This window comes from Oncorhynchus gorbuscha, linkage group LG12 (genome assembly GCF_021184085.1).
Source record: "Oncorhynchus gorbuscha isolate QuinsamMale2020 ecotype Even-year linkage group LG12, OgorEven_v1.0, whole genome shotgun sequence".
NCBI classification, from domain to species: Eukaryota; Metazoa; Chordata; class Actinopteri; order Salmoniformes; family Salmonidae; genus Oncorhynchus; species Oncorhynchus gorbuscha.
Genome location: NC_060184.1, coordinates 9,962,945 through 9,977,046, shown reverse-complemented (window position 1 = coordinate 9,977,046; position 14,102 = coordinate 9,962,945). Strand labels below are relative to the sequence as shown.

General features: G+C 41.3%; 1 protein-coding gene across 1 annotated transcript in view; it reads left to right on the top strand.

Moving 5' to 3' along the window:
- Positions 1-14,102, top strand: part of ryr3 (ryanodine receptor 3) — a 248,048-nt gene that overhangs the window by 136,134 nt on the left and 97,812 nt on the right. Inside the window, 5 exon segments of the mRNA XM_046293110.1 lie at positions 2,357-2,534; positions 3,355-3,579; positions 6,053-6,253; positions 10,654-10,756; positions 11,208-11,342. Coding sequence (XP_046149066.1) covers positions 2,357-2,534; positions 3,355-3,579; positions 6,053-6,253; positions 10,654-10,756; positions 11,208-11,342 — 842 coding nt within the window.

The following is a 14,102-nucleotide window of genomic DNA, read 5'->3' as shown; positions in this document are numbered from 1 at the left end:
ATAGTCAGTTAAAGATTTCATATAGTCGGTTAAAGATTTGAAATAGTCAGTTAAAGATTTGAAATAGTCAGTTAAAGATTTCATATAGTCGGTTAAAGATTTCATATAGTCGGTTAAAGATTTGAAATAGTCAGTTAAAGAATTGAAATAGTCAGTTAAAGATTTCATATAGTCGGTTAAAGATTTGAAATAGTCAGTTAAAAATTTCATATAGTCAGTTAAAGATTTCATATAGTCAGTTAAAGATTTGAAATAGTCAGTTAAAGATTTCATATAGTCGGTTAAAGATTTGAAATAGTCAGTTAAAGATTTCATATAGTCAGTTAAAGATTTCATATAGTCAGTTAAAGATTTGAAATAGTCAGTTAAAGATTTGAAATAGTCAGTTAAAGATTTGAAATAGTCAGTTAAAGATTTGAAATAGTCAGTTAAAGATTTCATATAGTCAGTTAAAGATTTCATATAGTCAGTTAAAGATTTGAAATAGTCAGTTAAAGATTTCATATAGTCGGTTAAAGATTTGAAATAGTCAGTTAAAGATTTCATATAGTCAGTTAAAGATTTCATATAGTCAGTTAAAGATTTGAAATAGTCAGTTAAAGATTTCATATAGTCGGTTAAAGATTTGAAATAGTCAGTTAAAGATTTGAAATAGTCAGTTAAAGATTTCATATAGTCGGTTAAAGATTTGAAATAGTCAGTTAAAGATTTGAAAAAGTCAGTTAAAGATTTCATATAGTCAGTTAAAGATTTGAAATAGTCAGTTAAAGATTTCATATAGTCGGTTAAAGATTTCATATAGTCAGTTAAAGATTTGAAATAGTCAGTTAAAGATTTCATATAGTCGGTTAAAGATTTGAAATAGTCAGTTAAAGATTTCATATAGTCAGTTAAAGATTTCATATAGTCAGTTAAAGATTTGAAATAGTCAGTTAAAGATTTCATATAGTCGGTTAAAGATTTGAAATAGTCAGTTAAAGATTTGAAATAGTCAGTTAAAGATTTCATATAGTCGGTTAAAGATTTGAAATAGTCAGTTAAAGATTTGAAATAGTCAGTTAAAGATTTCATATAGTCAGTTAAAGATTTGAAATAGTCAGTTAAAGATTTCATATAGTCGGTTAAAGATTTGAAATAGTCAGTTAAAGATTTCATATAGTCGGTTAAAGATTTGAAATAGTCAGTTAAAGATTTGAAATAGTCAGTTAAAGATTTCATATAGTCGGTTAAAGATTTGAAATAGTCAGTTAAAGATTTCATATAGTCGGTTAAAGATTTGAAATAGTCAGTTAAAGATTTGAAATAGTCAGTTAAAGATTTCATATAGGTGGTTAAAGATTTCATATAGTCGGTTAAAGATTTGAAATAGTCAGTTAAAGATTTGAAATAGTCAGTTAAAGATTTGAAATAGTCAGTTAAAGATTTGAAATAGTCAGTTAAAGATTTCATATAGTCGGTTAAAGATTTCATATAGTCAGTTAAAGATTTCATATAGTCAGTTAAAGATTTCATATAGTCGGTTAAAGATTTCATATAGTCAGTTAAAGATTTCATATAGTCAGTTAAAGATTTCATATAGTCAGTTAAAGATTTCATATAGTCAGTTAAAGATTTCATATAGTCGGTTAAAGATTTCATATAGTCGGTTAAAGATTTGAAATAGTCAGTTAAAGATTTGAAATAGTCAGTTAAAGATTTGAAATGGTCAGTTAAAGATTTCATATAGTCGGTTACAGATTTCATATAGTCGGTTAAAGATTTGAAATAGTCAGTTAAAGATTTGAAATAGTCGGTTAAAGATTTCATATAGTCGGTTAAAGATTTGAAATAGTCGGTTAAAGATTTCATATAGTCGGTTAAAGATTTGAAATAGTCGGTTAAAGATTTGAAAGTCGGTTAAAGATTTCATATAGTCAGTTAAAGATTTCATATAGTCGGTTTAAGAATTCATATAGTCGGTTAAAGATTTCATATAGTCGGTTAAAGATTTGAAAGTCGGTTAAAGATTTCATATAGTCAGTTAAAGATTTCATATAGTCGGTTAAAGATTTGAAAGTCGGTTAAAGATTTCATATAGTCAGTTAAAGATTTCATATAGTCGGTTAAAGATTTCATATAGTCGGTTAAAGATTTCATATAGTCGGTTAAAGATTTCATATAGTCAGTTAAAGATTTCATATAGTCGGTTAAAGATTTGAAATAGTCGGTTAAAGATTTGAAATAGTCGGTTAAAAATGTCAAATAGTCAGTTAAAGATTTCAAAACTTTAAATGTTTATAGTACTTTTTTATTATGTTATACCTATGGCTACGACAAATGTTCTATAAAACACATGATTATTAAATGATTCTTCCAGCCCCCAGATCCCCCTGGGCATCCTGAAGGAGAAGGCCATCAGTATGCTCACTGAGGCGGTGCAGGGAGGAGGCAGTCACATCAGAGACCCAGTAGGGGGCAGTGTGGAGTACCAGTTTGTCCCCATCCTCAAGCTGATTGGGACCCTGCTCATCATGGGGGTACTCACCAGCGAGGAGGTGAGGTTTAGTCCTGTCTGTGAAAATCAGTTGGTATGATGTGTGAGCGTGGCGCTAGCAAAGCCAAGGTTGTTTTCATTAGGAATGAAACGAAAGCAAACGGACTGGAACAGTTCTGCTTCAGTATGCTCTAATGAATACAACCCAGTGTTGTGGGTTTAATTCCTGCTGGGGTGACATGGACAAAAAATGTATGTACTGCATGTACTGTAAGTAGCTTTGGATAAATATAGTGTCTGCTAAATAGCATATACAGGTAACTACCAAAATAAAGGAAACACCAACATGAAGTTTCTTAATAGGGCGTTGGGCCACCACGAACCAGAACAGCTTTAATGCACCTTGACATAGATCCTACAAGTGTCTGGATCTCTATTGGAGGGATACGACACCATTCTTCCACGAGAAATTCCATCATTTGGTGTTTTGTTGTTGGTGGTGGAAAACGCTGTCTGAGGCATCGCTCCAGAGCCTCTCATAAGTGTCCAATTGGGCTGAGATCTGGCGACTGAGACGGCCATTGCTTACGTCATTTTCATGCTCATCAACTCGTCGTTGGCCGCTCGTGCCCTGTGGATGGGGGCATTGTCATCCTATGGGGGCATTGCCATGGTAGCCAAAATAATGGCCTGCCCAGCATTTTTATACATGACCCTAAGCATGATGGGATGTTAATTCCTTAATTAACTCAGGAACCACACCTGTCTGGAAGCACCTACTTTCAATATACTTTGTATCCCTCATTCACTCAAGTGTTTCCTTTATTCTGACAGTTATCTGTGTTTGCATTAAATATGTGGCATGGTTTTTCATGTACTAGGTGAGGCTGATCCTGCTTCTCATCGATCCCAACGTGTTCGGGGATCCAGAAGATGAGGAGGCGAAGGTGGAGGAGGTGGAGGCAGCAGCAGGAGGAGGAGAGAAGGAGGAAGTGAGCAGCAACGAGGTGAAGGCCGTGGAGGCTGGTGAGGAGGAGAACAAGGAGGTCAAAATGTCTGTCAAGGGACTGCTGGAGAAGACACTGCCTGAGTCTGTCAAACGACAGGTAGGACAGAGAGCCCACCCCCGCACACACACACACACACACACACACACACACACACACACACACACACACACACACACACACACACACACACACACACACACACACACACACACACACACACACACACACACACACACACACACACACCCTCAGTGTCTCACACACTGGCAGAATTGAAGCACCAGGTGTTCAGTCCCAGCTAAATGGACTGTTGATTGATGCCAAATAGTAAATTGTCTGACTACTCAATCACATTAAATTTACCAGCAAAACAATAATCAGCAAAAACATCAAATGTTTTTGATCAGATGAAACACCTTGTTTAACACTATAACATAACTGGTAGATCACTATAACATAACTGGTAGATCACTATAACATAACTGGTAGATCACTATAACATAACTGGTAGATCACTATAACATAACTGGTAGATCACTATAACATAACTGGTAGATCACTATAACATAACTGGTAGATCACTATAACATAACTGGTAGATCACTATAACATAACTGGTAGATCACTATAACATAACTGGTAGATCACTATAACATAACTGGTAGATCACTATAACATAACTGGTAGATCACTATAACATAACTGGTAGATCACTATAACATAACTGGTAGATCACTATAACATAACTGGTAGATCACTATAAAATAACTGGTAGATCACTATAACATAACTGGTAGATCACTATAACATAACTGGTAGATCACTATAACATAACTGGTAGATCACTATAACATAACTGGTAGATCACTATAACATAACTGGTAGATCACTATAACATAACTGGTAGATCACTATAACATAACTGGTAGATCACTATAACATAACTGGTAGATCACTATAACATAACTGGTAGATCACTATAACATAACTGGTAGATCTGTCATGCAGGTGAAAGAGGACCCAAAAGCGACTTGGCGAAAACAGAGTCTTTAATCCAGTAAAGTAAATACAAACAAAAAACACAACTTTCACTCGAAATGACGAGGACAAACTGGAGACTCGATCTTGAACAGCAGGTGAACAGCAGGTTGCCTCGGGAAGGCACTTGAACCAGACAGACTCAGACACCTGCTCACCACGCAGCATCTGAGGAAAACACGACACGACAGGGCGATACACAAACACAGCACGGTGAATTCTAGACAAGGAACCGACAGGACAGGAACGGAACACAAAGGAAGAAATAGGGACTCTAATCAGGGGAAAGGATCGGGAACAGGTGTGGGAAGACTAAATGATTGATTAGGGGAATAGGAACAGCTGGGAGCAGGAACGGAACGATAGAGAGAAGAGAGAGCGAGAGAGTGAGAGAGGGAGGGGGAGAGAGAGGGATAGAAAGAGGGAAAGAACCTAATAAGACCAGCAGAGGGAAACGAATAGAATGGGAAGCACAGGGACAAGACAAGATAATAAATGACAAAACATGACAAGATCACTATAACATAACTGGTAGATCACTATAACATAACTGGTAGATCACTATAACATAACTGGTAGATCACTATAACATAACTGGTAGATCACTATAACATAATTGGTAGATCACTATAACATAATTGGTAGATCACTATAACATAACTGGTAGATCACTATAACATAATTGGTAGATCACTATAACATAACTGGTAGATCACTATAACATAATTGGTAGATCACTATAACATAACTGGTAGATCACTATAACATAACTGGTAGATCACTATAACATTACTGGTAGATCACTATAACATAACTGGTAGATCACTATAACATAACTGGTAGATCACTATAACATAACTGGTAGATCACTATAACATAACTGGTAGATCACTATAACATAATTGGTAGATCACTATAACATAATTGGTAGATCACTATAACATAACTGGTAGATCACTATAACATAACTGGTAGATCACTATAACATAATTGGTAGATCACTATAACATAATTGGTAGATCACTATAACATAACTGGTAGATCACTATAACATAATTGGTAGATCACTATAACATAACTGGTAGATCACTATAACATAATTGGTAGATCACTATAACATAACTGGTAGATCACTATAACATAACTGGTAGATCACTATAACATAACTGGTAGATCACTATAACATAACTGGTAGATCACTATAACATAACTGGTAGATCACTATAACATAACTGGTAGATCACTATAACATAATTGGTAGATCACTATAACATAATTGGTAGATCACTATAACATAATTGGTAGATCACTATAACATAATTGGTAGATCACTATAACATAATTGGTACGTCACATGTCACACTGTATATGCAATACTGACAGAAATACCCCTCTCTACTAGGTAGCACTAACTTAATCTCTCTTTGTTGGAATTAAAGACCAATTCACAACTCAATTCAGAATTGAGCCCAGCCCTGTTGTGTACTGTACTGTCCCGTCCGTGATCCCACATGATCTAACTCTCTACTAGATGTGTGAGCTGCTGCACTACTTCTGTGACTGTGAGTTGAAGCAGCGTATCGAGGCCATCGTGTCCTTCTCAGACCGCTTCGTGTCCAAGCTGCAGTACAACCAGAAGTTCAGGTACAACGAGTTGATGTTGGCCCTCAACATGTCTGCTGCTGTCACCGCCAAGAAGACCAAGGAGTTCAGATCCCCTCCTCAGGAGCAGGTACTGTTTTATTCCTTCTTGTCATGTTGTTGTTTTTTTTGCAGACGACTTGGGTAGGATAAGTGTTTACTGGTGTTTATGATCTATTAAACCACATATGTCAGAGTCAAGGCCCGCGGGCCACATCCGGCCCGCGAGAAGGTTTTTTACGGCCCCTAGGATGATCTTGATTTATTATTAGAACCGGCCCGCAGACCGCAGCAAGCCGGCAGCCCGCAGATCTTTTACACGCACCAATACTACATTTCCCACAATGCAACGGTGACGCACCGAGCAGTAGGCTGCTTCATTTCAATATTTATTGGCACAGCAGTTGTCAGCATCACAGTAAAATTAACTTTCAGATACCCATCAAAAATGGCAAAACGGAAGGTGGACACTGAGAACCGGGGGTTTCAAACAAGGTGGGAGTCGGAGTATTTGTTCACGGAGGTAGCTGGAAAACCTGTGTGTCTTCTGTGTGGAGAAAGTGTGGCGGTACTGAAAGAGTATAATCTGAGACGACATTATGAAACGAAACACGCGGACAAAAACAAGAATATGGACATGGAACAAAGGCTACAAAAGGCAGAGGAATTAAAACGAGGCCTCAAATCTCGACAGGCTCTGTTCAAAAAAGCCAAATCACAAGGCCAGGCTGCTGTCAAGGCCAGTTTTATTTTGGCAGAAGAGATCGCTAAATCAGCCCGGCCATTTACGGAGGGGGATTTCATCAAAAACTGCATGATTAAAGTTTGTGACGAAGTTTGCCCAGAAAAAGGCAACTCTTTTTAAATGTGAGTCTGAGCAGAAACACCATTGCCGAGAGAGTAGACCAGTTGTCCATCAATCTAAAAGAGCAGCTTGTGAAAAAGGGAAAAGATTTCATTGCATATTCCTTGGCTGTGGATGAGAGCACCGACATTTCTGACATTGCCCAGTTGTCAATTTTCATCCGCGGAGTGGACTCCAGCCTAAGCGTGACAGAGGAGTTTTTGGCTTTACGTCCTATGCATGGCACAACTACGGGGCATGATTTGTATGAAGAGGTGTCAAGATGTGTAAATGAGATGGAGCTGCCTTGGGAAAAACTCGTGGGTTTGACAACCGACGGAGCACCTGCGATGTGTGGACACAGGAGCGGACTGGTGGAGAAGATACGGGAAAAGATGCAAGAGGAAAACGCGACAGGTGAGCTGACAGCTTATCATTGTATCATACACCAGGAAGCGTTGTGCGGTAAAGCCTTGAAAATGGAGCATGTAATGAGCATCATCACGCGCACAGTTAACTTTATCAGAGCCAAAGGTTTGAATCACCGCCAGTTCAAGGCATTTCTGACGGAGTTAGAAACGGAGCATGGTGATTTGCCTTATCACACAGAGGTGCGATGGCTAAGCCAGGGAAAGGTGCTTCAAAGATGTTTCGAGCTTCGTGAGGAGATTTGTCTGTTCTTGGACAGCAAAGGGAAAGACACAACACAACTCCGAGACGAAATGTTTCTGTGTGAAATGGCTTTTCTGTGTGACATTACGAGTCATCTGAATGCAATGAACTTGCAGCTGCAGGGTCGGGATCGTGTCATCTCTGATATGTACAGTACAGTGAAGGCATTTAAAACCAAACTGACTCTGTGGGAGACGCAGATGCGGAAAGAAAATTTGAGCCACTTTCCCAGCTGCCAGACCATGAAAGAGAAGCTCTCTACCAGTGCGTTCCCGAGCGCACAGTTGGCTGATAAAATAGGTATGCTTGCAAATATTTCAGTTGAGTGGATGATAGAAAATTGCTATTATTGTTTTTTTCTTTGAAGTAAATTTAGCCCACTTTTGCTAAAATAGAAAATATAGGCTACTGATGGTGCCTTGAATACCGGTTTCTTTCATTTAATGTTCATGTTATGGGGATTTTTATATAAAGGAAATTTGTCTTTTGTGTCTGTTGAAAATTAAAGATTACTGACAGAGCCATAAGAAAATATTGCTTTATTTATCTGATCATATTGGAATATATTTGTTAGGTTTTCAGTAGGTTCAATTAGGTTCACTAGACTATATGCGTCATTTAAAAAATTTTCAATGAACATTCGAACAGTCCGGCCCTCGGCTTGTAGCTAAATTTTTTATTTGGCCCTCCGTCCATTTGACTTTGACACCCCTGTATTAAACCTTCATGGAAACGTCTCTCTGTCCCGCTGTGCCTGGGAGTTGAGTAGAGGAACATTACTCAGCATAGAGAGAGAGAGAGAACACCTCACACACTCCAACATGCTCCTGAGCACACACCACACACACACACACACACACACACACACACACACACACACACACACACACACACACACACACACACACACACACACACACACACACACACACACACACACACACACACACACACACACACACACACACACACACACACACACCACACACACACACCACACACACACCACACACCACACACACACCACACACCACACACACACACCACACACACACACACACACACACACCACACACCACACACAAACACACACACACCATACACACACCACACACCACACACACACACACACCATACACACACCCACACACCACACCACGCACACCAATCAACGCACACCAATCAACGCACACCAAAAAGCTCTCAGTCTCACTTCAGAATCTGACATTTGTCCATAAACATCAAGTTTAGCCATTCATTCTGAATGGTTAAGGTAAGGGTTAAGGTTAGGGATAGGGTTATGAATGGTTAAGGTAAGGGTTAAGGTTAGGGATAGGGTTATGAATGGTTAAGGTAAGGGTTAAGGTTATGGATAGGGTTATGAATGGTTAAGGTAAGGGTTAAGGTTTGAGATAGGGTTATGAATGGTTAAGGTAAGGGTTAAGGTTAGGGATAGGGTTATGAAAGGTTAAGGTTTGAGATAGGGTTATGAATGGTTAAGGTAAGGGTTAAGGTCTGGGATAGGGTTATGAATGGTTAAGGTAAGGGTTAAGGTTAGGGATAGGGTTATGAATGGTTAAGGTAAGGTTTAAGGTTAGGGATAGGTTTATGAATGGTTAAGGTAAGGGTTAAGGTTTGGATAGGGTTATGAATGGTTAAGGTAAGGGTTAAGGTTTGAGATAGGGTTATGAATGGTTAAGGTAAGGGTTAAGGTTAGGGATAGGGTTATGAATGGTTAAGGTAAGGGTTAAGGTTAGGGATAGGGTTATGAATGGTTAAGGTAAGGGTTAAGGTTTAAGATAGGGTTATGAATGGTTAAGGTAAGGGTTAAGGTTTGAGATAGGGTTATGAATGGTTAAGGTAAGGGTTAAGGTTTAAGATAGGGTTATGAATGGTTAAGGTTTGAGATAGGGTTATGAATGGTTAAGGTTTGAGATAGGGTTATGAATGGTTAAGGTAAGGGTTAAGGTTTAAGATAGGGTTATGAATGGTTAAGGTAAGGGTTAAGGTTTGAGATAGGGTTATGAATGGTTAAGGTAAGGGTTAAGGTTTAAGATAGGGTTATGAATGGTTAAGGTTTAAGATAGGGTTATGAATGGTTAAGGTTTGAGATAGGGTTATGAATGGTTAAGGTAAGGGTTAAGGTTTAAGATAGGGATTGAACATGCAACACTTGAAGCTGGGGCTCACTGACACTGGGTTTTCCTACATGTCTGACACACACAATACTCACATCACTAATCACATTACTAATCACATCACTAATCACATTACTAATCACGCTCACTAATCACATCACTAATCACATCACGAATCACGCTCACTAATCACTAATCACATCACTAATCACTAATCACATCACGAATCACATCACTAATCACGAATCACATCACGAATCACGTCACTAATCACATCACGAATCACAAAGACCTATTTACTTCTCTCCGTATTTTATTAAGAAGCAGTAGTGCCAAAGATAAAATCAAAACATTGGCCCTCATCCGGCAGGACGGGACTCAATTGAATTTATAGTGAATGTCTTTTATAGTTCGCATGTGCCTCTCCACATATAGCTAGCTGCCCTCTGTGTAGCAGACGTTTGGTCCAATGGCCATATTACCGTAGCGGCCTCTTGGTAAATGGCTTTCCTCACCGTAGGATGGCAATATATCCCCTTGTAGTATGCTCTGTGAATGATGTCCCCAAGCTAGAGGTGGGAAAACCATCCGTACCATTCTCCTCTTCATGGATCAAACAGACGTGATGTCATAGAGAATCTCCTGGCCAGTCTGACTCACAGTAACGATGCTGTGCTGTAGGGAATATCTCTCTCTCTCTCTCTCTCTCTCTCTCTCTCTCTCTCTCTCTCTCTCTCTCTCTCTCTCTCTCTCTCTCTCTCTCTCTCTCTCTCTCTCTCTCTCTCTCTCTCTCTCTCTCTCTCTCTCTCTCTAACACACCTCCCTCCATCCATATAGATCAACATCCTGTTGAACTTTGCTGCTGGGGAGGACTGTCCCTGTCCTGAAGAGATTCAGGAGGACCTCTACAGCTTCCATGATGAGCTGAGACTGCACTGTGGTACGATGTCCACGCAGACACACACACACTGACAGTTAAAAGACAAATCCTTACTTGAGATGCAGGAGCGTACAGTAACTCACAGATCTCCCATTGATGTTAATATCAATACATCATTTCAGTTATTAGATCAAAAGTTCATCCCAGATGTGTAATGTTTCCTTGCAGGACATGATGACTCTTGACAGGTTGCCTCCCACTGGCCACACACTGGTTCAACTCAATGTTGTTTCCACGTCATTTCAATGAAATTACATTGAACCAACGTGGAATTAACGTTGAATTGATGTCAGTACCAAGTGGGATGTGTATTGATCATATAGGTTCACAGTTCAATATTGATTATATATGTTAAATGTAATTAGAAACTCTTTTACCTAAGAGTACCACATCAACCTCTATGTTCTCCCAGTCCTGTCCTTCATATTTCTCCCCGTCTCGATCCCTGCAGGCATCCCGGTGGAGGAGGAGGAGGAGGAGGAAGACACGTCTATAAAGGGTCGCCTGCTGGCCATGCTCTATAAGATCAAGGGACCGCCCAAGAAACTAGAGGAGGAACCTACAGAGCAGGAACAAGCTGCTCCCAGTAAGAGACTGCCAGGGTTGGCGTTAGTGCAGTTTTCAGATCAGTCAATTCAGGCTGCTCCCAGTAAGAGACTGCCAGGGTTGGCGTTAGTGCAGTTTTCAGATCAGTCAATTCAGACTGCTCTCAGTAAGAGACTACCAGGGTTGATGTTAGTGCAGTTTTCAGATCAGTCAATTCAGGCTGCTCCGAGTAAGAGACTACCAGGGTTGACGTTATTGCAGTTTTCAGATCAGTCAATTCAGACTGCTCCCAGTAAGAGACTACCAGGGTTGGCGTTAGTGCAGTTTTCAGATCAGTCAATTCAGGCTGCTCCTAGTAAGAGACTGCCAGGGTTGGCGTTAGTGCAGTTTTCAGATCAGTCAATTCAGGCTGCTCTCAGTAAGAGACTGCCAGGGTTGGCGTTAGTGCAGTTTTCAGATCAGTCAACTCAGACTGCTCTCAGTAAGAGACTGCCAGGGTTGGCATTAGTGCAGTTTTCAGATCAGTCAATTCAGACTGCTCCCAGTAAGAGACTGCCAGGGTTGGCGTTAGTGCAGTTTTCAGATCAGTCAATTCAGGCTGCTCCCAGTAAGAGACTGCCAGGGTTGGCGTTAGTGCAGTTTTCAGTTCAGTCAATTCAGGCTGATCCCAGTAAGAGACTGCCAGGGTTGGCGTTAGTGCAGTTCAGTCAACTCAGGCTGCTCTCAGGACTGTCTAGGAAAAAGCATGTTTCCCACTTGTCATTGCCCTTCAGTGTTAAAGGGTAGGAAAAGAGGGAACATCTCTTTCTATCTCTCTGTCTGAAGATGATTCGTTAGCATTTACGTGATATATGTTCATCAGACAGACATTAAAACACCCTTGTCACTTACCTGATCGTCTGGCAGGACTGAGTTGAATTGCAAAGGTGGGCGCTATAGGCTCACACTGCAATACTAAAGAGTTACCTACTTATAGTCATGATAAGATCCCTGTCGGTTTTCAGTGTTAAACCTCATATTGACCTCACTGATGTTAGCCGATATACTTATTCTGTAATCAAATCAAATTTTATTTATCACGGCTCCAACCTGTAGACCTTAACGTGAAATGCTTTCTTACAAGCCCTTAATCAACAGTGCAGTTCAAGAGACATCTATAACTTTTGCATGGTTCCTCCACAACAACACAAAGGTCTACAACAAAACCCCAGTCTGTTCTCTGCAGCTCACTAACACAACTCCACGGCACCACTCCAGAGGTTTACACCGGAGGAAACTTCCTCTCTCTGTCATTTAGTTGAACGCAAAACCCTCGTTAGAAGTCAGGCAGCTAAGTGTTTTTGGACAGCCTCACTTCTGAACCAGGTGGAGACAGATTGTAGTGTGTGTGTGTGTGTGTGTGTGTGTGTGTGTGTGTGTGTGTGTGTGTGTGTGTGTGTGTGTGTGTGTGTGTGTGTGTGTGTGTGTGTGTGTGTGTGTGTGTGTGTGTGTGTGTGTGTGTGTGTGTGTGTGTGTGTGTGTGTGTGTGTGTGTGTGTGTGTGTGTGTGACTCCCGGGGTAGGGTTCTGGCTATCAACTAGCTTTCATTTACTATGTGAGACCCTCTAAAACAACACATTTCACTGGACCTATCCCAGTGGATAGGTCCAGAATACATATAGAATACATATTTTACTTGGGAAGAGATTGTTCAGTTTGTCTCCCCAGTACCCACTTTATGAGTATCAGAGGTTTGATGGGCAATCACATGTTGTGCACCATCCTGATATAACGTCCAATATCTGTTGAGGGAGACTTCTAATGGAGAGGTACTTAACATTCTGGTCGAGTCCAGCATCATTGACTTAATTAGAAAACGTTTAGGGGAAGTTTTATAGAGATAATGAGAAAAAGAGAAAGAGAACGTTTCACGTGAGGATGAAGGGGGAATTCAGGGTGTTTAGGAAGTCTATATTAGGAGACAGGGAGGTAGGAGAGGGGATAGGAGATTTGGGGAGAGGGGTATTGGAGCGGTGGGGAGAGGAGAGGTGGGGGAGGTGGGGAGAGGAGAGGTGGGGAGAGGAGATGTAGGGGAGGTGGGGAGAGGAGATGTAGGGGAGGTGGGGAGAGGAGATGTAGGGGAGGTGGGGAGAGGAGAGGTAGTGGAGGTGGGGAGAGGAGAGGTGGGGGGAGATGTAGGGGAGGTGGGGAGAGGAGAGGTAGTGGAGGTGGGGAGAGGAGATGTAGGGGAGGTGGGGAGAGGAGAGGTAGAGGAGGTGGGGATAGGAGATTTGGGGAGGTGGGGATTGGAGGGTGGGGAGAGGAGAGGTGGGGGGGGAGGGGGAGAGGAGAGGTGGGGAGAGGAGATGTAGGGGAGGTGGGGAGAGGAGATGTAGGGGAGGTGGGGAGAGGAGATGTAGGGGAGGTGGGGAGGGGAGGTGGAGGTGGGGAGAGGAGAGGTGGGGAGAGGAGAGAGGGGAGGTGGGGAGAGGAGAGGTAGTGGAGGTGGGGAGAGGAGATGTAGGGGAGGTGGGGAGAGGAGAGGTAGAGGAGGTGGGGAGAGGAGAGGTTGGGAGAGGAGATGTAGGGGAGGTGGGGAGAGGAGATGTAGGGGAGGTGGGGAGAGGAGATGTAGGGGAGGTGGGGAGAGGAGAGGTAGAGGAGGTGGGGAGAGGAGAGGTTGGGGAGGAGATGTAGGGGAGGTGGGGAGAGGAGAGGTAGAGGAGGTGGGGAGAGGAGAGGTTGGGAGAGGAGATGTAGGGGAGGTGGGGAGAGGAGATGTAGGGGAGGTGGGGAGAGGGATGTAGGGGAGGTGGGGAGA